The sequence below is a fragment of the Sinocyclocheilus grahami genome, unplaced genomic scaffold (assembly GCF_001515645.1).
Source record: "Sinocyclocheilus grahami isolate Dianchi unplaced genomic scaffold, SAMN03320097.WGS_v1.1 scaffold20.1, whole genome shotgun sequence".
Taxonomy (NCBI): domain Eukaryota; kingdom Metazoa; phylum Chordata; class Actinopteri; order Cypriniformes; family Cyprinidae; genus Sinocyclocheilus; species Sinocyclocheilus grahami.
The window spans coordinates 1,928,975-1,950,487 of record NW_015505199.1 but is presented as its reverse complement, the minus strand read 5'-3'; the positions used below and the strand labels follow the sequence as shown (position 1 = coordinate 1,950,487).

At 37.8% G+C, this 21,513-nt stretch overlaps 3 protein-coding genes across 5 annotated transcripts in view; all 3 read right to left on the bottom strand.

The window, feature by feature from the left end:
• Positions 1–220: 220 nt before the first annotated feature.
• On the bottom strand, positions 221–2,219 carry wdr83os (WD repeat domain 83 opposite strand). 2 transcript variants are annotated; one of them, XM_016239634.1, is made up of 4 exons: positions 2,058–2,211; positions 1,643–1,748; positions 1,401–1,498; positions 221–1,218 (listed from the first exon to the last, which is right to left on the bottom strand). In XM_016239634.1, the coding sequence occupies exons 1-4, from the start codon at positions 2,105–2,107 to the stop codon at positions 1,152–1,154; spliced, it is 321 nt and encodes a 106-aa protein (XP_016095120.1). In that variant the 5' UTR covers positions 2,108–2,211; the 3' UTR covers positions 221–1,151. The 2 variants fall into 2 exon arrangements, with proteins under 2 accessions (XP_016095120.1, XP_016095126.1); XM_016239640.1 differs by lacking the exon at positions 221–1,218 and adding an exon at positions 1,231–1,319 and having other exon boundaries at positions 2,058–2,219.
• Positions 2,220–2,790: 571 nt separating this feature from the next.
• Positions 2,791–6,784, bottom strand: slc22a7a (solute carrier family 22 member 7a). 2 transcript variants are annotated; one of them, XM_016239053.1, is made up of 11 exons: positions 6,708–6,784; positions 6,230–6,639; positions 5,566–5,669; positions 4,970–5,124; positions 4,698–4,866; positions 4,314–4,437; positions 4,087–4,196; positions 3,791–4,005; positions 3,580–3,688; positions 3,214–3,420; positions 2,791–2,985 (listed from the first exon to the last, which is right to left on the bottom strand). In XM_016239053.1, the coding sequence occupies exons 1-11, from the start codon at positions 6,709–6,711 to the stop codon at positions 2,898–2,900; spliced, it is 1,695 nt and encodes a 564-aa protein (XP_016094539.1). In that variant the 5' UTR covers positions 6,712–6,784; the 3' UTR covers positions 2,791–2,897. The 2 variants fall into 2 exon arrangements, with proteins under 2 accessions (XP_016094539.1, XP_016094546.1); XM_016239060.1 differs by having other exon boundaries at positions 2,791–2,968.
• Positions 6,785–8,532: 1,748 nt separating this feature from the next.
• The window catches only part of LOC107556073 (tau-tubulin kinase 1-like), a 32,278-nt gene continuing 19,297 nt past the window's right edge, over positions 8,533–21,513 (bottom strand). The window contains exons 12-16 of the mRNA XM_016239074.1: positions 20,417–20,621; positions 20,169–20,332; positions 18,922–19,465; positions 9,755–11,247; positions 8,533–9,053 (exon numbers count right to left, since the gene is read on the bottom strand). Coding sequence (XP_016094560.1) covers positions 8,609–9,053; positions 9,755–11,247; positions 18,922–19,465; positions 20,169–20,332; positions 20,417–20,621 — 2,851 coding nt within the window. The 3' untranslated portion in view covers positions 8,533–8,608. The remainder of the gene's footprint in view (positions 9,054–9,754; positions 11,248–18,921; positions 19,466–20,168; positions 20,333–20,416; positions 20,622–21,513) is intronic.

Genomic DNA, 21,513 nt, shown 5'->3' with positions numbered 1-21,513 from the left:
AAAAATAACATAAAATGATGAAATAAAATCAGCCCAGAGACGAGCTGGATTTCGGCAACAAGACAGTTTTGATTTGACTAACATTTCTAGTGTTCTTTTTTGTTTTGTCCAAACATTTGAATGGCAATTTACAGGTTACAGGCAAAATGTATGTAATATGTAATAAGCCTATTACATAGCATTCAGCAATTTCTAAACATTATCATTACTGTGTGTGTGTGTGTGTGTGCATGTATAAAACTTTCTTTTTATTTCAAATTAAAGAGCCAGATTCACTCCTCATATTCGTGAGAATTAGATTTGTTGTGGATAAAGATATAGCATCAAACTACTTGCCAATCATTAAACATATGCTTAGATGAGCAGAAACACATTCCTAAATTATGATATTGAAAGAAATGTGATCAGATCAATTGTGACCACCTAGTGGTGTAATAGGTTATGGACAAACACAAATTTTATTTTACCATCAAACATGGTTAACAGATTTTTTAAGAAACCACCTTAGTTTTACAAAGACAACGGTCAAAAAACATTATGCACATTGCTCCTAATAATAAGAATACTCTTTCAAAAATGCCAGTTCATGAGTTGCCAGTTGTTCCTTAAATCCTCCAGGCCTGTGCAGAATCCGTCTTGGACCCATTGAGAGGAACAAATCTGGCATGTCTATGTAGTGCTGTATATCACTTTTGAAGCGGTTTCTTCTCAGAAAAACGAAATCTTTCAGAATAAAAGGCTTATTCATACTTCTGTCCACACATTGAGTTAGAAGCAGCAGCAGCAGCAGGATGAATACATTAACATCTAACTCCAGTTTTGCACTTCAAAGTGTCCTAATTAACATTAATTACTTGTGTATATACAGTATGAAAATGTTTGAAGCCGCACACAAAATAGCTCATTTATTTCTCAAAATCATTCACAGCATATTAATATTTTACCAGTGTGGTCACATACATAAAAACAAATGGTGTGCACAGAGAAAACTTGAAACGGTCGAACAGGGACTACATCGGTCAATTTGTCAGCCTCTGATTGGCCAGCTGGGCTGATGAGTGTATGTCCCTGCGTTCCAGAAGGACAGTGGGTGGATCAGCTGGTTCTCATGCCGTCCCTGCTGAGATGGCTTATTGGGTTTGGATTATTTGTTACCACGGTGGCGACATGGGCTGTGGGTTCTGCAAATACGACATCACGACGGCCGATATGGACAGCCTGAAGGAATGAACGTTTAAGGAATATACGTTTAATCTGGCAAACAAGCGCAGAAGCATTACATTTGAGGATTTCTTTAGGTAGATGAAATGTCTGAAATTCTATGAAAAGACCAAACAATAAAGTAATTATCCAACACTTGTATTAATCATAAGAAAAACAAACAAGCATAAGCAACTCACATGAAGCTGCTCATCATTTGTTTGGTGTCCTCTGAGCTTCGTGAATTGGCAAAACTGATGAACGAGCAATACACTGCAATCCACGCACACCATTTAAGCTGCCAAAACCACAAATACACCACAATTTGAGCATTAAATCAGAGCTGTGCATCAGTCTGCTCATGTTTTAGTCATAAACAATAGGATATTCATAAAGGGTTTACTGTAAACACAGGTGTTTATGTAGATGAGAGTCAGGTCACCTTGAGCATCAGGCCACACATACTGAAGATCATCCCGAGCAGGTTCATGTAATCGGGTGTAGGATCTTCCAATGTGGGGTTGGTTTCTGTGTTAGGTGGCTTGTAGCTGTGAAGCAAACGTTATATGCCATACTATAAAATACACAGAACACAAAAATTACATGATTTTGGCAGAGAAAGATGAACAATAGATGACAAATGTGCAACAATAATGATCCCATAGAGCTTTAATTTTAATGATGTTACTATTTAAAAATATTATTAGGTAAAAACTAGCATCTATTTAACTCTCTGCAATGTAAATCTTCTCATCTAATCATTAGCCGAGCTGCTGCTAACAGTGATGCTAACGAGAGCCAATCAAAACTCTCATCTCAATCACTTAAAGAGTCTTAAATACGGACATAATACTCACCGAAAAATCTTATTCGGTCGTCTTGGATCTGCCATGTTGTTCACGGTCATATTTTGATTTTTATAACAATTCTAATAAAATATACATTTCTTTAAGAGCTTAAGAGCAGCACGTCAGCGAACAGCTGACCTATGAAATTCTACTATGCCTCATTCTGTTGTATTTAAAGCTGTATGTGATGCACTTGCACCCCCTGCCGGTAAAGAGTGTTATTGATAGACGACTGACAGACAAGAGAGCTTGAAAGCATAATTGTGGTAACAGTGTAAAATATTTATTTGAGAGTCTACTAAAATAATTAACAGGCAAGTTATTATTATTATATATATACAAATACTGTTAATCAGAATGTGTTGAGTGCTACAATTAAATCATTCTAACCACACAATATTTTAAAACCTCACTATAGTCACATAGACGATGTACTGAATTCTGAAATCAAAATTCTAAATTCTAAATTTCAGTCGACACAAGGGCAAATTACATACTGTATGCATTACATTTCATTCCGTTTTTACTTTTCATAGCAAGAGTAAATGCATAATGTACACAAGAATCATGCAAACATTCATACACCATTACATTTTATTTCTTTAAAGCTACAGAAGAGAAAATACCAAAACAACACCTTATGACCTTAATAACCTTAATAAACAGCTCTTTGTTGACTTTTAAATTCAATGACATTTTAAGCTACACTGGGGTTTTTAGGATTGTGCAATCTTACCCTGTTTATCCCTTGTGCACCATAAATGTCTTGCAATTAATGTTGTTTATTCACATCTATCCATTAGGATGTCGAGCTGTAAGGAATCATTGATTTTCTGACAGTTTTTGCCGTCATGAATCCTTCTCTTGTAAAGCCGCAGGCGATGAATTCATCACAGTGAGTTCAACATCCCTCTCTGATTCTGTGGACATTGTGTGCCTTATTAAATAAATAAATAAGAGAACAATATTTCACAGCATGTCACAATTAGATCCAGTATAATGGTGAACTAATAAAATGTATAGCTTGAATGTAGTGTAAGTCACTTAAAAACGTTTTGTGAAATGGTTGTTTAAAGTCTTGTAGGAGGAGCAGTACTTCACAATTTGTGTGATTCAGCAGAAAGCTATTTTGGTATGCTTATGTACTGGTTGAATGATACTATACCTCCCCTCCTCTATATCCAGAACATTCTCTGGAAGCTGAACATTCGTGGTCTCAGGTAGAAGGAAGACCACACATCCACTGAGAACTGCAGTGACAGCAAACACTAGAGAGGGTGCAAAGCGCCACATGTCCTCTAATAAAATGACCATGGGAGCCAGCGAACCTCCAATACGGGCTATAAAAGAGGTGTAGCCCAAGCCGCACTGCCTATGAAAGATACAGAGAAGCAGAGAGTTCATTCATTCCAAAAACAAGGGGCCATAGTTATGGATAAAATGTAAATTTAACAAATTTAAAAGTGTTGTTCGGCCCTTTTCATTCATTCAATCAATCAATCAATCAATCAATTAAAAAATTTTTAATTACCGGAGTACAGTAGGGTAAAGCTCAGATGTGTACAAGAAGGCAATGGTAAACGCTGCCTCAGAGAATCCCTTCCCAATAACTGCAATCCCTGTACGCACACCAGCAAAGTCTGTGGATGAAACAGCACAACAAAACCAACACATTATTTCTTAAATAATTAATATCCACCATAAAATTTGGAGAGGCAGCATGATAAAGAATGAATGAATACCTGTTGGGATCATACTGTTTAGTCCAATCAGAGCTCCTGCTATAATGAGAGACCACGCCTGGCCATTTCTACGACCAATCCGATCCAGAGTGAAGTAGGTCCCGACCTTAGCTGGGACTTCAATAACTCCATAGACAAATTGCGTGAGATAGATGTTCAGGCCAAACCCAGTGATGTTGAAGCTGATGCCATAGTAGGTAAAAGCAACTGCAAACCTGTAGATTTAAATAAACACTGTTGATTCACAGCTTTTGACTGTTATATCACAGTGGACAACAAAAAAGCTCCTCACATACCAGAAAATCCCTGAGAAAAACACAATCTTCCTCAGTTTCGGTGTCCTCACTAGATCAAGGTAGGAATGATTCTTGTTGGAGACCTCACTAATGGTGATTTTCTTTAAGGTCTAAACAGGTGACAGTCAAAATGATTGATTTAGTTTTTAATGAAGAATGAGGAGGATGGGATGAGATCAAAACTGATTATCATAATAATAAATAAGAGTATAGCTAGATATGTTTACCTCAGTGTCTAGTTTATGAGTGTAACTGTACTTTCCATTCATCTTAGCACACTGAATGAGATACTTCTTTGCCTCTTCCACCCTGCCATTGGCCAGCAGCCATCTTGCTGACTCAGGAATCCACCTTTTGAGATCAAATGCACACGAGAAAAATATTCTTGTAACTTAAAGCACATTCAGAGACCTAAAAAGTATTATAATATTAAATAAATACATACATTGTTAGTTTAAAAATAATATTTTTATATATAATTTTATATTTTTTAATTAATAAATAGAAATCTGATAATCTTTTCTTCCACATTATCTTGAATAATTCATATTTGAATACATTTTTCATGTCCAATAACCAATTATTCTTTCACTTGCAGTTCCACCACTCACCACCAGGCAATTATGCCAACAAGGCAGGGTGAAGTCACTACCAGGATGAGGTGCCTCCAGTCCCTGATGAGATATGCCAGAAGAGCCAAAAGCATGTTCCCTACACTCCACCCGAGACTGATGATGGTTCCCGTAAATGTGCGATGTTTAACGTCTGTCCACTCAACACCTGAAGATTGAGCAAATTTATAAAGGTATTAACAGCCATGGGAACATGCTTGGCTTTCATGTTGACTAGAGAGATTGAAAAGAAATGAGAAACGGATAGATACACAGAGCCACTGTGGTGATAGACATCCCGGTCAGGGCCAGTCCACACAAGGTTCTTGCTATGGCGAACATCACGTAAGATGTAGAAAAAGCTTCAACAATTCCAAAAACAGAACTGGCCACAAAGGAAACCTGAATCATCGGCTTACGGCCAAACCTGTGGATTGATATAAATATATATATTTGACCATGCAAGATATTCAAACATTGAAAATCACATGGGAAACAGCGAGCACATTCTCTGTCTTGCTTGTTACACAGATAGCCTGAGGTAAGCAGTTTTGGATGTGTGACACGCTCCGTGACAAATAATGAGTCAAAGAATATTTGAACTCTGTTGTACAAGCAAATAATGATTATGAATATGTACAAGTCAGCTATGCAGAACAAATCAAGCAGAATTAATCGTTTTTCAACCTCAGACATGTGAGTAAAGACTTTTCTTTATTGTAGAAAAGTCATGCGACCGGCTTTCCGCCTAAGGAATCTTGTATAAGGGTCATTGATGAAAGAAATATGAGAAAATAAACAATCATAAGTAAAAAGCATGGAACAAATGGTTCTAAAACATAATATTAATTAAAAAAAAATAACATACTTATCTGCCAACTGGCCAAACATGATAGAACCTATTGTCACTCCGATGAAGAAAAATGTGGCATGGGCTTGGTTTAGACTTTTGTTGTCACATATCAAATCCCACTGGAAAAAGAGAGACAGATCATACCTTAATAAGCAAGAACAAAGGATATTTAATATTTCTGATTTCGTTAACATATTTATTACAGAATATATTGGTGAAATAATGTCCATAAATAACATGGGACGGTACCCTTTCAAAATGTACTGAAATGTTCCCTATATATACTAACATGTACCTTTAAGGCATTAATATGTACCATTTACATTTAGTCATTTTGCAGACGCTTTTATCCAAAGCGACTTACAATTGGGGGATACATAAAGCGATTCTTCTTAAAGAGGCAAACAGATACAGGAAGTGCCACTAATACCAAGTTTCCAGACATTGTTCAGATAAGTACAAGTTAGAAAGAGAAGGAATAAATAAAGTGTTTTTTTTTTTATGATGAAGTCAATTAGCTTCAAAAGAGATGAGTTTTCAGCCGTCACTTGAAAATTGTCAGGGGTAATTTAGGGGTAAATAAAGTACAAAGACCTTTTCACTTTTGTGGTAGATATAATAAGTAACTTGGAACATCATCAACATATAAAATACAGGAATGCATCTTGTACATTCTTACCTCAGTTGCGGTTGTTGAGGCGAACTGTGAGCGGTCATATACAAATCCGTGCTGGCATGGCACCGACACATTTGATCGGTTTCCATACACTAGGGAGAGGTCACCATTTGGGTCAAAGTCCAAGGGAAGGGGGTACATCTTGCAGGAGCTGTAGGATCCATCTGCATTACGTGGGATGCCAAGTGCCAGAATCTGTGCCGACACCTCTGTGCCATCCTTCTCTGTGCCAGCTGCGTACTGGTCATCCAAGTGAGGCAGGGCACAGTGGTGGGGTGGCACACCTGAGATGAAGTTGTGGAGCAGGAAGTGCAGTGGAAGGATGACGCGTGGGAGCCATAGGATGTATAAAACCAGAAACTGGAACTTGTTGAAGCCACCAATTTCATGAAGGACGTCCTCAAACCTCATAGCTGAAAGTGAGATGAGCTATAAAACAGATTTGATATTCTTCTTTGTTCCAAATGAACGTTCTACTCACCCATCAGAATCTAGATCTTCTTGATGAAATTTGCTCTGCTCTGGAGAAACACTTGGGTCGGTCTATAGTGAACAGCAAGCAGAGAGTAGTCCGAGGAGATGTGTGATGCTGAATTTATATATGTTATCATTACACTGTTCCCGGTCACGCTTTTTGGGGCCTGTTTGAGACACAAGAAGGTCGTTGTTTTGGTAAGCTCAAGAAAAAGAAGAGTCTAGGGCTTAAAAGTTCACTATCCCTCACCTGACTAGATGGAGAGAGGAAATAGAAAATACATTGGTTCCAATGACCTTTTTTGGATTGAAAATAACAAGTTAGATATCTGAATTAAATATGAAAAGAAGAAAAGCCATTTTACCACTTTTTTCTTTCTATTGCAAGATTTGGTCAATTTAATTTCAGATATTTAAGAAAACACCAACAAATATAAAAATTACAATGAAAATATTGCTTTTTTAAATTATGTTATTAATTTATAAAACAACGCTGTAACATCCGATTCTGTGGGGGATTCAGATGTTATCTCAGTAAAGAGTCATTGTCTGATTCAAACTGGTAATGTGAGTGAGTTTGTGAATATTTTTGGCTGACTCATTAAAAAAAGAACCAGTTTGTTATATGGAGTTTTTGTGTATATTTTTTTCAAAAACTGGAAAGAATGTGGAATGTGTCTCATGTGAAAAACAACAACATAACACGATTAAGACTCAGATCATTTTATGCTCCTTATTCCAACAAAAATCTTGATTAACATCTCACCATTGTAATAAGAGCAAAAGAGGTGGGAATCGTTCATTTAGAAATAATCCGTATTGACAATTATTAATAATGGTGTAATTTCTGCCATGCTTAGAAAATGAGACAACTTGGTGTAGAACCCACAATATATTCCTTTAACAAAATTAAAATCCAAATCTTTCACTATTTCCTTTGCATGATAAAAATAAAGAGGTCTCTGCAAGAAATACTGAAAAGAATATGTACAAGCATACAGCAGTATCATCAAACACTTGTAACAAGCTAAAGACAAGGCATGCCCATCATCACAAGGTTTACAAAGAGGGCCGAGCTGCAGACCAGAGGACATTTGTGCATTTGTCCATAGATATGTGGCAGATTTTACAACGTTCTGTGTCTGGTGGTTTATAATAATTTGTGCTGGCTAAATACATGTAATATACTGTATGATTGTTTCAGATGTTATAAATAAATTTACATAATCATTTTATCATTATTGTGTGTCAAGGGCCAAAGACAACTTGGCATCTAACTAATAATAAAATACACCTTCAAAAACCATATATTAAATGAAATATACACAACAGAACAACACATATACAGTATAGCACCATGTAAGCTAAATGTGACATCTCCTCTATTATGTAGAAACTTCCATCAAAGTGAAAGCTCTACATCTTAAAGTACAACATTAAATTATTTGGTGCAGAATCCAAAAATGGAACTAGCCATTCATTGATTAAGAAGAACATTAAATTAATTAAAAAGGTTAATTTTGGTCAATGGAGCAGATTAAATTTTGAGGCAATATGTTCAAGTAATTGAGAAGAGACGATCCCAGTAAACAGCAGTCACAGTGATTTATCTGGCTGCAGCTGTGTTGTTGCGTGTGCTTTTTTCCCTTTTCAAGGGAACTGAGTTCTTCGAATGAGCAGAAGCTTTGGTTCGATCCCTGACACATGTAGTGGAAAAGCTCTACATCTTAAAGTACAACATTAAATTATTTGGTGCAGAATCCAAAAATGGAACTAGCCATTCATTGATTAAGAAGAACATTAAATTAATTAAAAAGGTTAATTTTGGTCAATGGAGCAGATTAAATTGAGGCAATATGTTCAAGTAATTGAGAAGAGACGATCCCAGTAAACAGCAGTCACAGTGATTTATCTGGCTGCAGCTGTGTTGTTGCTTGTGCTTTTTTCCCTTTTCAAGGGAACTGAGTTCTTCGAATGAGCAGAAGCTTTGGTTCGATCCCTGACACATGTAGTGGTGGGTTGGTTTGGTGATGGTTTACTGTCCTTTGCAGGACCACTGCAAGTAGTAGTCCTAGACTTCATTAGGAGCTCCACAGTGGCTCGGAGGGCAAATGGCTGCTTGCGGGATTCGCTAACTGCGGTTCGCAGGGGTAGCCTATGGGGTGAAGGACTAGCTATACGGGTTGAAGAGAAAGTGCAGTTTGTAGTGCTCAAGCTGCGGCGTGATGACGCCGGAATACAGGAAAGAGGCATGCGATTGCTTCCACTTGACATGGTAGAGTGGGACAGTGTTGATTTTGATCTTGTGTGAAGTGCTGGGGCACTTGATCCTGATTGTGACTGTACTTTTGGGCTAAAGTGAAAACACACACACACACACATATATCTATTTAATGTATCACCTTATGGTATGCTGTAAACAGGGTTGAGCAAAATTAGTGTACATGTAATAAAATTCAGTTATATTAAACTAGACTTACCCATTGCTTGCCTTTTGTTCAAATTTTGCAGTCCCAGCTTCAGGTTGAATAACAGGAGCTGCAACCACTAGTTTAGTTGAAAGCTTCCTTATAGGTGTGACTGGTCGTGGGATCCTGCTGTGCCACTCAGCTCTGTACTTTTCCTCAGCCTCCTTCTTGAGCTTGTTGATGGAATCATCAGATTCATGAATATCTTCCTCTAAGCCCGTAGTAGAAAGAGTCTCTGAAGGTCTCTTGGGCTCGTCTCCAGAAGATAACGAGGATGAAGTCCTGGAATTCAGTCTCATCCAGTGACCCTGACGTTGTCTTTCCACAACTTGACGGGCCAGGTCTTGCTGCATGCGATTGCTTCCACTTGACATGGTAGAGTGGGACAGTGTTGATTTTGATCTTGTGTGAAGTGCTGGGGCACTTGATCCTGATTGTGACTGTACTTTTGGGCTAAAGTGAAAACACACACACACACACACACACATATATCTATTTAATGTATCACCTTATGGTATGCTGTAAACAGGGTTGAGCAAAATTAGTGTACATGTAATAAAATTCAGTTATATTAAACTAGACTTACCCATTGCTTGCCTTTTGTTCAAATTTTGTAGTCCCAGCTTCAGGTTGAATAACAGGAGCTGCAACCACTAGTTTAGTTGAAAGCTTCCTTATAGGTGTGACTGGTCGTGGGATCCTGCTGTGCCACTCAGCTCTGTACTTTTCCTCAGCCTCCTTCTTGAGCTTGTTGATGGAATCATCAGATTCATGAATATCTTCCTCTAAGCCCGTAGTAGAAAGAGTCTCTGAAGGTCTCTTGGGCTCGTCTCCAGAAGATAACGAGGATGAAGTCCTGGAATTCAGTCTCATCCAGTGACCCTGACGTTGTCTTTCCACAACTTGACGGGCCAGGTCTTGCTGCATGGCTCTTCTACGTAGTCGTTCTTTGTTGGACAGGGATTGTTCAGATCCTGGCTCCTCTTCTGGGACTAGGATAGGAATTCGACTCTTGCTCCTTAGCCATGGATGTTTAGAAACACTCTCAGGTACTGTGTCCTCCTCTTGATGTTCCTCTTTTGGTTGCATGTCCTGTTTGGAGTCAGTTGATGAATCTTGATGGATAGGCTCCCTGGATTCTAAGGGTAAAGGAATCACAAGACCATCCTGTTTTTCACCGGACTCATTTGGCAAAGACCCATCCTGAACATTGAGTACCTGAGGCCCCTCTGTAAGAGTCTGAGAGGTGACTTCATACTGGACACATGCCACTTCTCCTGGCTCTTGAGAAAGGACTGACTTGTCCTTTATCCACTTGGCCTGTGATTTGCCTTCAACCTCCTCTAAAAGTTCAGGAACCTGTGCACCACTAGAAGACATGACATTCAGATGAGTTGTCTCTGCAATGTGTACAAAAGTTCGCTCCACTTTGGAGAAAGGGGGCGATGCAATTGAGGCTGAAGCCACTTGAGTGGTTGAGATGGTTGCCACTGATTTAGACGTCTGTATGAGTGGGTCAACACCAATTGCATCAGGTCGCCTTCCATCTATAGGTGTCTCTGCCTGTTTTATGTCCTCCTGGATCTGTACCAGTCGACCAACTTCATCCAACTGCTCATTTTGAGATCCTGCCACACCCTGATCCACTTCAGTCCCATTTATAGCATTTGGAGACTTCTTTGTGTCTCCTGGTGAAAACAAGACAAGGGTCTTTGAGATATCCTCTTGGTCGGGATCTACATCAGCCATCGAACCTGGTTCTTTTGGCTCCTTGTGTGGATCATCAGCCACTAAGGTGGATGGAGCCCCATCTTGACTACGTTCAGTGCTCTTTTGGCTTGCCCCACTACTAGATTCACTCTTCGTGACATCGTCATCTCTGGGTCCCTCATCTTGTGTCTCAGGTGGTGTGGCTGTGAAGGCCCGTCGCTGGTGTAGGCTTCCTGTAAGCATGACGGTGAGGAAGTCAGCTCTCTTTGCCTGCAGTTTAGGAAGGATGTGGAATATCTCCTTCTCTGATGATGGGGATTTAGTCCTGTAGTCAGTGGGTGACAATAAAGGCTCACTCGGGGTTGGACCCTAAAAGACAGTATACAAATGCAAAAGTTACAATGCCGCCATATTGGTAAGGCAATGTAAGAATAACTATGAGAAACAATGAGATTTTGATTCAGTGAGATCTTCCTTGAAAACACTTTGACATTGATAGCCTAACTTACTGTACATGAGAACATACTGAATGGCAGCGGAATTTCAGAATAGTTTCTACACTTTTTTTCTAATCATTTTATTCATGATTACAATCATTCCTACACATTGTACAACCACACAACCCAGCTGTTTTTTTTCTCAAAGACTTTAATTTTGCTTAAATTGTACACAAGCTTTTCAAGATTGTCTAGATTACATACATAAAAAGGCACAAAAATGTGTTAAATAATTTTCCCTTTTACAGCATCTAGTCATATTTTGCTTTTTTCAAGTGTATCCCAACATACAGGTTTTCTATACAATAAATAGACTAAAACCAACCCCAAAACATGCTTTTACGTATACAGGATTCAATTTATCTTTCGTAGATGTACACATATCCTGTAATTTAAAAAAAGTTTAAAATACATGCTTTACTTGGAAATATTACAAGCATACTGTACAGTGATATTGTTATAGAAAAGGTAATATTCTTATTGTACATCAATCTAACAGATCATAGCCAATTTAAATTACATAGCAATACCAGATCGTCATTGTAAATGAAAATCTTGCCTGGTTACATAAAAAGTAAAATAAAACCTTCTGCAACTTATTTTTGCAATTTGTTATTTTACAGCAGACACTTTTAAATCACAGCTGTAACCGTTGACAGTTGTTTTTAACTGCAAATATACTGAATACATTAAATATCGACAAAAGTCAGTGCTTGTATCAGCTCCTTTTAGAGCTTTTCTGTTGTTCTGTGTACATTGTTGCTTTTCAGCCAGGTATCGTACTAACATAATAGAGTTCATTGTAGCTCAAGTGAAGGTTCTCACCGCTTATCACTCCCTGTGGGCAAGATTATGCTCCGAATGTCCTTGATCCATCATATCTCCCTACATACATTATATAGAATGCCCCTGCAATCAACAATATATCATACAACATGCACATTACATCTATAATACAGCATTTTCCTTCATATAAAAGGTGTTATTGTGACAAAGGCATTGTGTACAGGCAAGTAAAACTCATTAGACATAAGAGCAGTTTAGTGGAGTGTGACAGATTACTTTCTTTTTGGCATTTCAGAGCATCGCATGCAGATGTTCAGGTAGAGATAAATTAAAAGGCCTTAGAAAAATTTGTAAACATTGTATATAACCTAAAATAAAATCTTTTGAAAAAACATATGGGCCATACTAACACTTTAAATGGTAGATCTTGAAAGCACAAAGACGGAAGAGAGACAAGTCCTTACTCTCTACTGTCCTGAGCTATTTGTGAATTAAATATTCTGAATACTGTCAATTAAATATATTGGGTTCAAAAAGACATCAAGGAAGTTGCTCTGTTAATCACTTAGCATGTAAATCAACAATCAACATACAATTCATGGGAACATAAAGGCATAACATAAGCCATACAAAATTGTCTTACATTTTCATTTGTTTTCATGGACCAACTTCATTTGTTAGTCATGCAAGAACAAGGTTTTGAACAGCACTGTCTTTCCAGTACTCCCTGGTCAACAGACCTGGACAGTCTCAACAATATCGACTTTTCTTGCACAATTAATGTCGGTGTCATTTCTGTAAAATTTCTGCTAAAAACACTGATGTAAACCAGGCAAAAGCAGATGTGCAAAACAAGTGCAAGAGTTAGCAGCCTGTTTGAGTATATAAACAGTACATTCATGTGAGAAGCCATGACTGTGACCATACCAGAAACATATTAAAAAACCAAGTCATTCTGAATTTTGAAATGTCTGTGTTCTAATTCAATTTCAAATACTTATTATTCACTCACTGAAGATGCACAATTCAGTAAATGCGATCAAATAAAAGTGCGGGGGGGGGGGGGGGGGCCCAAAAAAAGGCCTTGAAAACACTTTGACATTGATAGCCTAACTTACTGTACATGAGAACATACTGAATGGCAGCGGAATTTCAGAATAGTTTCTACACTTTTTTTCTAATCATTTTATTCATGATTACAATCATTCCTACACATTGTACAACCACACAACCCAGCTGTTTTTTTTCTCAAAGACTTTAATTTTGCTTAAATTGTACACAAGCTTTTCAAGATTGTCTAGATTACATACATAAAAAGGCCTCAAAAAGTGACGAGTTTTATGCTAGCGTGAACAAACAGTTTTTGTGAAATCCCATATTTAGATTTTATTCTTTTATAACTTTCTTTCTAATAACATGAAGATTACTCAACAAAGGTGCTATTTAACTGCTAAATGTTTATGTCCTACTTATGCACATAATATTTTCTAGAATATGCCCTTATTTTCACTTCTCCTTCTCAGAACAACAAAACAATAGTGGATTTTAATTGAGAAAAGGACAAAAGCACACCACCTCTCATACCTCTCAATTCAAAACCATCTTATTGCAATCAATCGCATTTTGTTTGTTTCACATCGCCAAGGAAACAGCTATGGCTCCAATTCGGTGTCTTTTTTAAAGTGCAATAGTGAGAAACAGTACTCAAAAGACCCTAAAGCAGTCTTGCACACATACTTTTGCTACTTAATAACATACAACACAAATCTATGCTAACTAGGATGTATTCAATGAGATAGAATGCTTACATGGTGCATTCAAAGCTCTATGCACATAAATACATGATTAAATCAAATATGGAAGCTTTTTATCTACATAACTTCCTAAACGCACAAAAGAAAAGATGCTATGTAATGGAAACTGCTGTCTTTTTTTTCTTCTTTTGCTTACTTTATGGCTATAATAATTTTAATCAGTGGCAGAGAAACCAAAATCCAGAGTGCTGATCTTTCATTTATGAAAGCATCAAAACAAGCTCATTCATTTATCTCAAATTTATTTTGTAGAAGATAACCAGACTCCAGCATGCCACTCCACTGGTTATAAAAGCATAGACATATTATTCAATTTGCTCCTATGGTTCCATTTTACATTTAAAACACTTTCATAGAACTTGCATAACATCTCCTTTGTGAGGCAAAGCACCTTTAGAGCACAGAAAAACTACAATTTCTTTGTAAAATTGAAAGCCTGTGTAAGGAACATTATGTACTATGAATGATGATTCAGAAAATGCCTGACAGCCTAAATTATAATTAAATATAAAAAAGTTAAAAAAATAAAAATAAATAAAAAATCGAACATCATGTTTTTTTTTGCATGGTTGCATGGAAGACAATGAAATAACTTGCATATTAAAGGCAGCGGGTCACTTCAGGCTAAAATAACGTGATCAGGTATATTTCAGGGTGACCACAGCTGCTATGCAGAAATGCAACACACATGCAACTGAGGCACACAAACACAACTGCAGATAAATAAGAAAATGTTGGCTTTGAATACCTTTGCAATATCTATTGAGATTTTTACTCACAGAGTGATTGAAATGACTAAAGCGTCTGTTCATAACAAGCAGAAAGTGCGAGATATGAACAGCCTGTGTAAAAGCACGCCATTCCCTAATTCATTATTCCGTTCCTACAGCCCACTACAGTTTATTGCATCAGAAAAGACTGCATATTCCCTAAAAATAATTAATCGTCCTTTTAACAACAACAAAAAAAAAAGTCTTTCACTTTGGTGTATGAGAAGAGACTACATCAGCTTTCCTCAGCTGTTCTTGTTCATTAGTTTGGCCAGCATCTGCTGGATCTGCAGTCGGGACACATTGAGCATGGAGTGCCTGCTGCGTGGACTTCCAGGTGGGTGCAGGGGAGCGTGACGTCTCGAGCCGCACCGGAGGTTACCGTGAGCCGGGCTGCTTTCGGCTGAGCGGCTGCGCTGGATGAAGGATCCTCCAGCGTGAGGGTACTGCTCGGTCTCCAACGTGGAGGACGAGAAGACATAGGAGGCGAGACGTCGTAGCTGGTTAGAGCGCGGGCCCGAGTGTGGCCTGTCATCATCCATCTGAAATAAAACGAGAAAGAGCATGCGTTTAAATTCACAAGCTCAGTGGAGGATTTGTATTTGTAACATTTAAGGCATCTCCCCAGTCGCATGCAGTGAGGAGAACGCCAGACACTCAGAGGAAAGAGAGGAACAGTCTCTCTTTACACAGACCTACAATGGGTTGCCTGGAAACAAGTTTTCACAAGAGACAAAGCTAAAGGGATAGCTATGTTTTTTTCTTTTTGGTTGGGTGGCCAACATTGAGAGCCTCTTTTTTTCCACAGAGGCTGTTCGTTTGATGCAGATCCACCTCTCAAAAATGTGCCATATGTGTCCATGTACAAGACAATGAGCTGAGAGATTCGAGACAAAAGTACTTTAACCATTTTGCTGATCGGTATCGTCAGAAAACCATCGTTGTAATTGCGGACAACTTACGAAAAATGACTCGTCAGGCATACAGACACAAACACACATGGATAAAAATGGGTAAATATGGATAAAAAGATGACAAACAGAAATCAGATAAGAAAAAAACAATGAGCAAGTTCATCAAACAGGTACAAAAGGGACTAGCCTAAACTGTGCTTACCGCAAACACCTCTTTCACTCTTCTTTTGTGGCTCCAGCGACAGCCTTGGTATTTTCTCCGTGGGTGAAATCAACGTGTCATTCGTGATTTTGAGCGAAAGGCCGAGCAAGAGGCAGTGGGCATTTAAAAGGTGAAGACTGCTGGGGAAATGAGCATCCTCATCTGTTTTGATTTGAGCAGCAATCTCAGTTCAGCTTGAAAAGGCTGCGACTGTGTTTATAGCGAAACAATGTAAGGGGCACATTTTTCCAAAGGTAATTCAGAAAAATGCCCCAAAATATATATTTCACATCTTTGTGTTTTTTTACATATTTCCTCTTGGCTAAATGAAAGCAAAAAAAAAAACCGGCTAACTTTTAAGATGAGCAAAACTGTTGGTCTACTATATGTCATCTGGCTCACCCTAGTGGTAAAGAGCGGCTGAAATATTTTCACAAATTTTGCTTTGGACTATGAGGGATGACAAACATTCAAATATGAAAATGAATAACTTTAATGTGAATTAGAGCAATTTTTTTACTGAGTGGTTTAGTGCTGAGCATCCTAAAAAAGAAAAGCACACCACAGTCAGAATTTAAGAAATTTGTAAAAATGCTCAGCAGTAGACCCCTCATTTTCAAAAATGCAGTCAAAGACACAAAGACAGTATCTAGGTAAAAAAAATCTTTTTCTGAAGGACCAGATAGATGTAGCCCTAAATCTCATTAGCAAAGGTCTGGTTTAGCCTTACAGATCAAGAGTTAGGATATTTTATCTAGTAATTTATCTGGAAGGAAAAAATAAAAAATAAATCAAATTTGGGCTATGCACACACTGCAGCTATTGTAAATATGGTTGTCACTCCTCTTCTGAGTGTTTAACCTGTTCTGTTCACACTGAGTTATTTACATGATGTAAAGGGATGTAAATGTTAAAGGGACAGTACACCCAAATATGAAAATTCTGTCATTATTTACTCTTCCTCATGTCGTTCCAAACTGTCGACCAAAACTGTTTGGTTAACGCCATTCTTCAAACTATCTTTCATATTCCACAAAGAAAGGTTTGGAATGACATGAGTGTGAGTAAATGATAATAGAATTTTCATCTTAATATCATCATCAAGCTATCTTCATCAAACTGTTTAAAGTATCAGCAACTGAAATGTTTATTAAATCCATGTAGTAGAGTGTACGAAACGAAACTGAACAGCAAGTTAATGCAATGAAATCAGCATGAGCATAAACACAACACGCACAACGGCCTCAGTGGACAATGGTTTCATAACAAATGGAATACGATTTGTTTGGTATTCATGTTTCTTGTCTACAGTCGCAAGATGTAAAAATATCATCAAGGCTGTAGTATGAAAGACTCATTATTCTTTACATATGATAATTATAGCTTTTTGATATACACTCGTACATTGTATCTTTGCAGTGTGTACATGAGCAGTTTGAATACCCCCTTAGTTACAGCTCAACTTCTGCATATAACACATTTTCAAAAGACCAACCATGAGCAAAGAAGAATCATTATATTGCACCAAATCATGTGAAAATCAAATGTTTGATGGTCAGAAAAGAAGAGATGAGGCATGAGTCTGTGTGTCAGACATAGTGAATTATAGAGAGAGTGACAGACACAGAGAGAAGAAAGGGAGGAAGAAATAGGCACACACCCTATAAAAAGTGGAGTGGGACAACAGCACCACCCCATCTGCACTGCCTTCATATTCATTAAAAGTTGGTTTTAAGACAAAAAAGAAAAAAGTGCTATAAACGTAAACCAGGTCTCCAGAACCAGTATTTCATGTTCGGTCTTTGAAGAAGTGACAAGAGAACAAATTTCTTTCTATGGTAAAATAAATCCCTGATGTAGGTCCTTCTCTGTAAATGGTAGCTAAAAAAAGTCAGGCACCACAATTAAAGGAGGATGGAAAGTGCTCCAAAGAGGATATTAAAGCTTTGTTATACATTTTATTTTTTTACACAATGCAATACAAACACATACAATACTTAAATCCTGTGTGTGCGTTTCTAAAAGAAGTCTCTTATGCTCACCAAGGCTGCATTTATTTAGTCAAAATACAGTAAACACAGTAATATTGTAAATTATTGTTACAATTTCAAGTAAATGTTTCGTATGTTAATACAGTGGTTCCCAACCCTGGTCCTGGAGGCACCCCAACACTGCACATTTTGCATGTCTCCTGTCTTTGACACACCAGTTTCAGGTCTTGGAGTCTCTACTAATGAGCTGATGACCTGAATCAGGTGTGTTTGATTAAGGAGACATGCAAAACATGCAGTGTTGGGGTGCCTCCAGGACCAGGGTTGGGAAGCACTGTGTTAATAGATTTTAAAATGTAATTTATTCTTGTGATGTAAAAGCTGAATTTTCAGCAGTCATTACTCCAGTCTTCAGTGTCACATGATCCGTGAGAAACCATTCTAATGTGCTGATTTGCTGCTCAAGAATAATTTCTTATTATAAGTGTTAATTTCTTTCAAAAACATTTGAATGGTAATGTATATTCAAATATTTGTATTAAATTTGTATTAAATTGTGTAAAATATAAAAAAATGCATTAATATATATTTAAAATATATGAATAACATCTTGAAAATATTTGTCATTGCTTTGCAAGCAGAGAACTAACAAAATAGCAAGATGCGATGCAAAATAAACTACATTAAATTACATTATAATGTTCCTGCCATCTTATGTGACATTTCATTATCATTAATTTCATTATTAGCTGGCTAAAATCCATTACTCACCTGATAAGTGCAGGTTTCTTATCAATAAACATCCCTTTCCTGATTTAATTTTAAATATCTAATCCAGACCATTTTTCTTTAACATGTCATGAGCTTGAAAACATTGCATGCAAAATATAACCTGTGTAAAAAAACAAAAAAGTGTATGTAAACAAACAAATTATAATAGCTCTTCTAACTGGACCTCATAATTTCTTTACCACCATCAAATATTTTCAGCCTCATTCACCTCAATCCCACCAACGCTCTCCATCTTTAGCATAAGAATGTCAGTGCATCTTAGTCAGGATAATCTTACCTGTCTCTGAGGTCCATTGGGGTCTGACTCTCCCCGCCGCGGCCGTCCAGAGGGTAGCGAGTGACAGGGCGACTGCACAGGGCTCTCCGCTGATGTTGACTGGCCTTTCCCGCTCCTCCTGGACGCCTCCTCCTCTGTAAGAGGCAGCATGCCTCGTGTAGTATGGTCGCCATGTGACGTCTTGGGTCTGACGGACAGATCTGTCCCTCTATGTCTCCGCCGCTCTTCTCCTTCCTCCAGAGGGCGTAATTCCTCTGGCTCCTCATCCGTAGTGCCGGATGTGGTGGGCTCAGCCCCTGGGAGGTGGTGGAAGTCTCTGAGCTCCATTTCTTTGTCTATGATAACCCACTCTTTGCTGTCAAAGTCCTCTTCTTCCGCAAGTGGGACGGAGCGGATGAAGGCATTGCTGTGGGCTTCCTGGTCCACTGATGCAGAGGCCTCATTACGACCGCGGTCTCCACGGTAACCGTCGACGGACAGCATCTGAGCGGGCTGCGAGGAGTAAACGTGTCGAGAAGGAGAACCCAGGATATCCATTCGAGAGCTGAGACAGGAATAAATTATGAATTTATAATGCTAAATGATACAAAGAAGAACATATACAAGTACATAAAAATATGTAGACTTTTATTGCATTTATCTGATCAAAAACACAATAAAACAGTAATATCGTGAAATATTATTATAATTTTAAATAACTGTTTTCTATTTTAATAGGCCTATATTTTGAAATGTAATTTATTCCTGAGATGGAAAAGCAGAATTTTAATTACTCCAGTCACATGATCCTTCAGAAATCATTATTATCAGCTGATTTGGTGCTCAAGAAATATATTTCTTATTATTAAGGTTGAAAACAGTCATGATGCTTTTTTTCTGATGAATAGAAAGTACAAAATGACCTTCCTGAACAAATGTCTTATTTATTTCAAAACAAAAAATTCTTAGTGATCCCAAAATTTCAAACGGTAGTGTGAATACTCATCTTTATTTGAATAATGTAGTGAATTAAAACTTTACCAGTGAAAAATAGCCAACACGATGTATTATTATCTCTTTATCATTATATTATTATCTCTTTTAAATTGAAACTTAACAGATAAATGGCAATGTGCAAAAACAGCATCACATTATTATGACTCAAAACAGTAAAACTAAAATTATTAAATGGATAGTTCATCGTTTAACTTCTGATTGGATCAGTCAATACAAAATCTGGACAAATCCAAAGTAAATTTATGACCCACCGTTGTCCATAACCCTCCCGTCCATCAGCAGCAGATATGCGGTCAGATTCAGGGCTGTTGACCCGTCGGTACCTGAGCGAGTGCACCTGCACACCCGGAGAGTCCAAACCCCTTTGTGGTGACACAGGACACACACCCCGGCTACCATCTTCCTCTTGACCTCCCTGCAACATAAAATCAAAAAAAAATTAAGTGAAATTGATTTATAAAACTTCAAATGGATTATTATATTTACTCGGTTGCTGCACCTTTCCAAGGTTAATCCGGAGTTTGTTTCGATTAAAGTCTGTCTCCTCCCATCCATCTGCGTCCATAGGTAACTGGCTGCCATCAGCTGGCCGGCCAGAAGGAATCGGAGGGGCATTTTCCTGGTCACTTAGGTGCTCGTCCTGCACAACGTCATCTGTGTTTTCCCTCTGAAGGTCACCTGGAATTAGGGTCACATTTATGACCCTAAAGGTCAAAGAAAAGATCACAGTCAATTTCAATTAAAAAATAAAAGTAGTAAAAAATCAGGGTGGCTCCGAATGACCTTAAAAATGTTTTGGGGAAACCTACTTGGAAACTTTTTATTTATTTATTTTTTTAATCTGTTTACTGCCAGTAGTGGTGCAGGAATGACATGCTTCACCTTAAAAGAGTAATTTTCTGTAAATGTCACCCAGAGTTTCGAAGTAGAGCGTCAGAGGGGGAACTCCTTTAAAAGTCATCAGACATTTTTCTTTTTCATGGTAAAATGTCTTCATGTCCTGGAGCAATACAACAACTCTTTCTTTCTAGAACTGCAATGGCTAAAACAAGTCAGTGACATTTCCATCAGAAGTGAGTTTTCTCCTCTCTAAACATACAAACCTACTGAAAACTACCAACAATGTTCTAAGAAACACTGGATGTTTGTGACCAATAAATCGGTTTAAAAAAGCAGTAAATTTATCAGTATGCAAATAACAGTAATTAAGAAAAACAAAGAAGACAATAGATGCAAGCCTGTCTCTTATTTTCATTGCTTGTGTATTTCAGACTGTAAGCATGCCTTTCATCCATCTGTATGGCTTTTATGTGACAATGTTCGACAAGTAACAAAGCCCCCCGAGACACTGTCTGTTAATTAGTGTGGGATTTGTTAAGTTCCATGCATGTGTATCTGTTACAGTCAGGGATGCAACGATAGGATTTTTTGGGGCCAATACCGATACACTTATTGGCCGATTCCGATACCGATATTTGTCACTTCCTCTCTTATTTGAAATTTTGCCATCAAAATAGATAGTATTTTGATCATGTTTTAAATCAGCAAAGTTCAAAAACACCTGCATTAAATTATACTAGCAGTTTTATTGCTGCA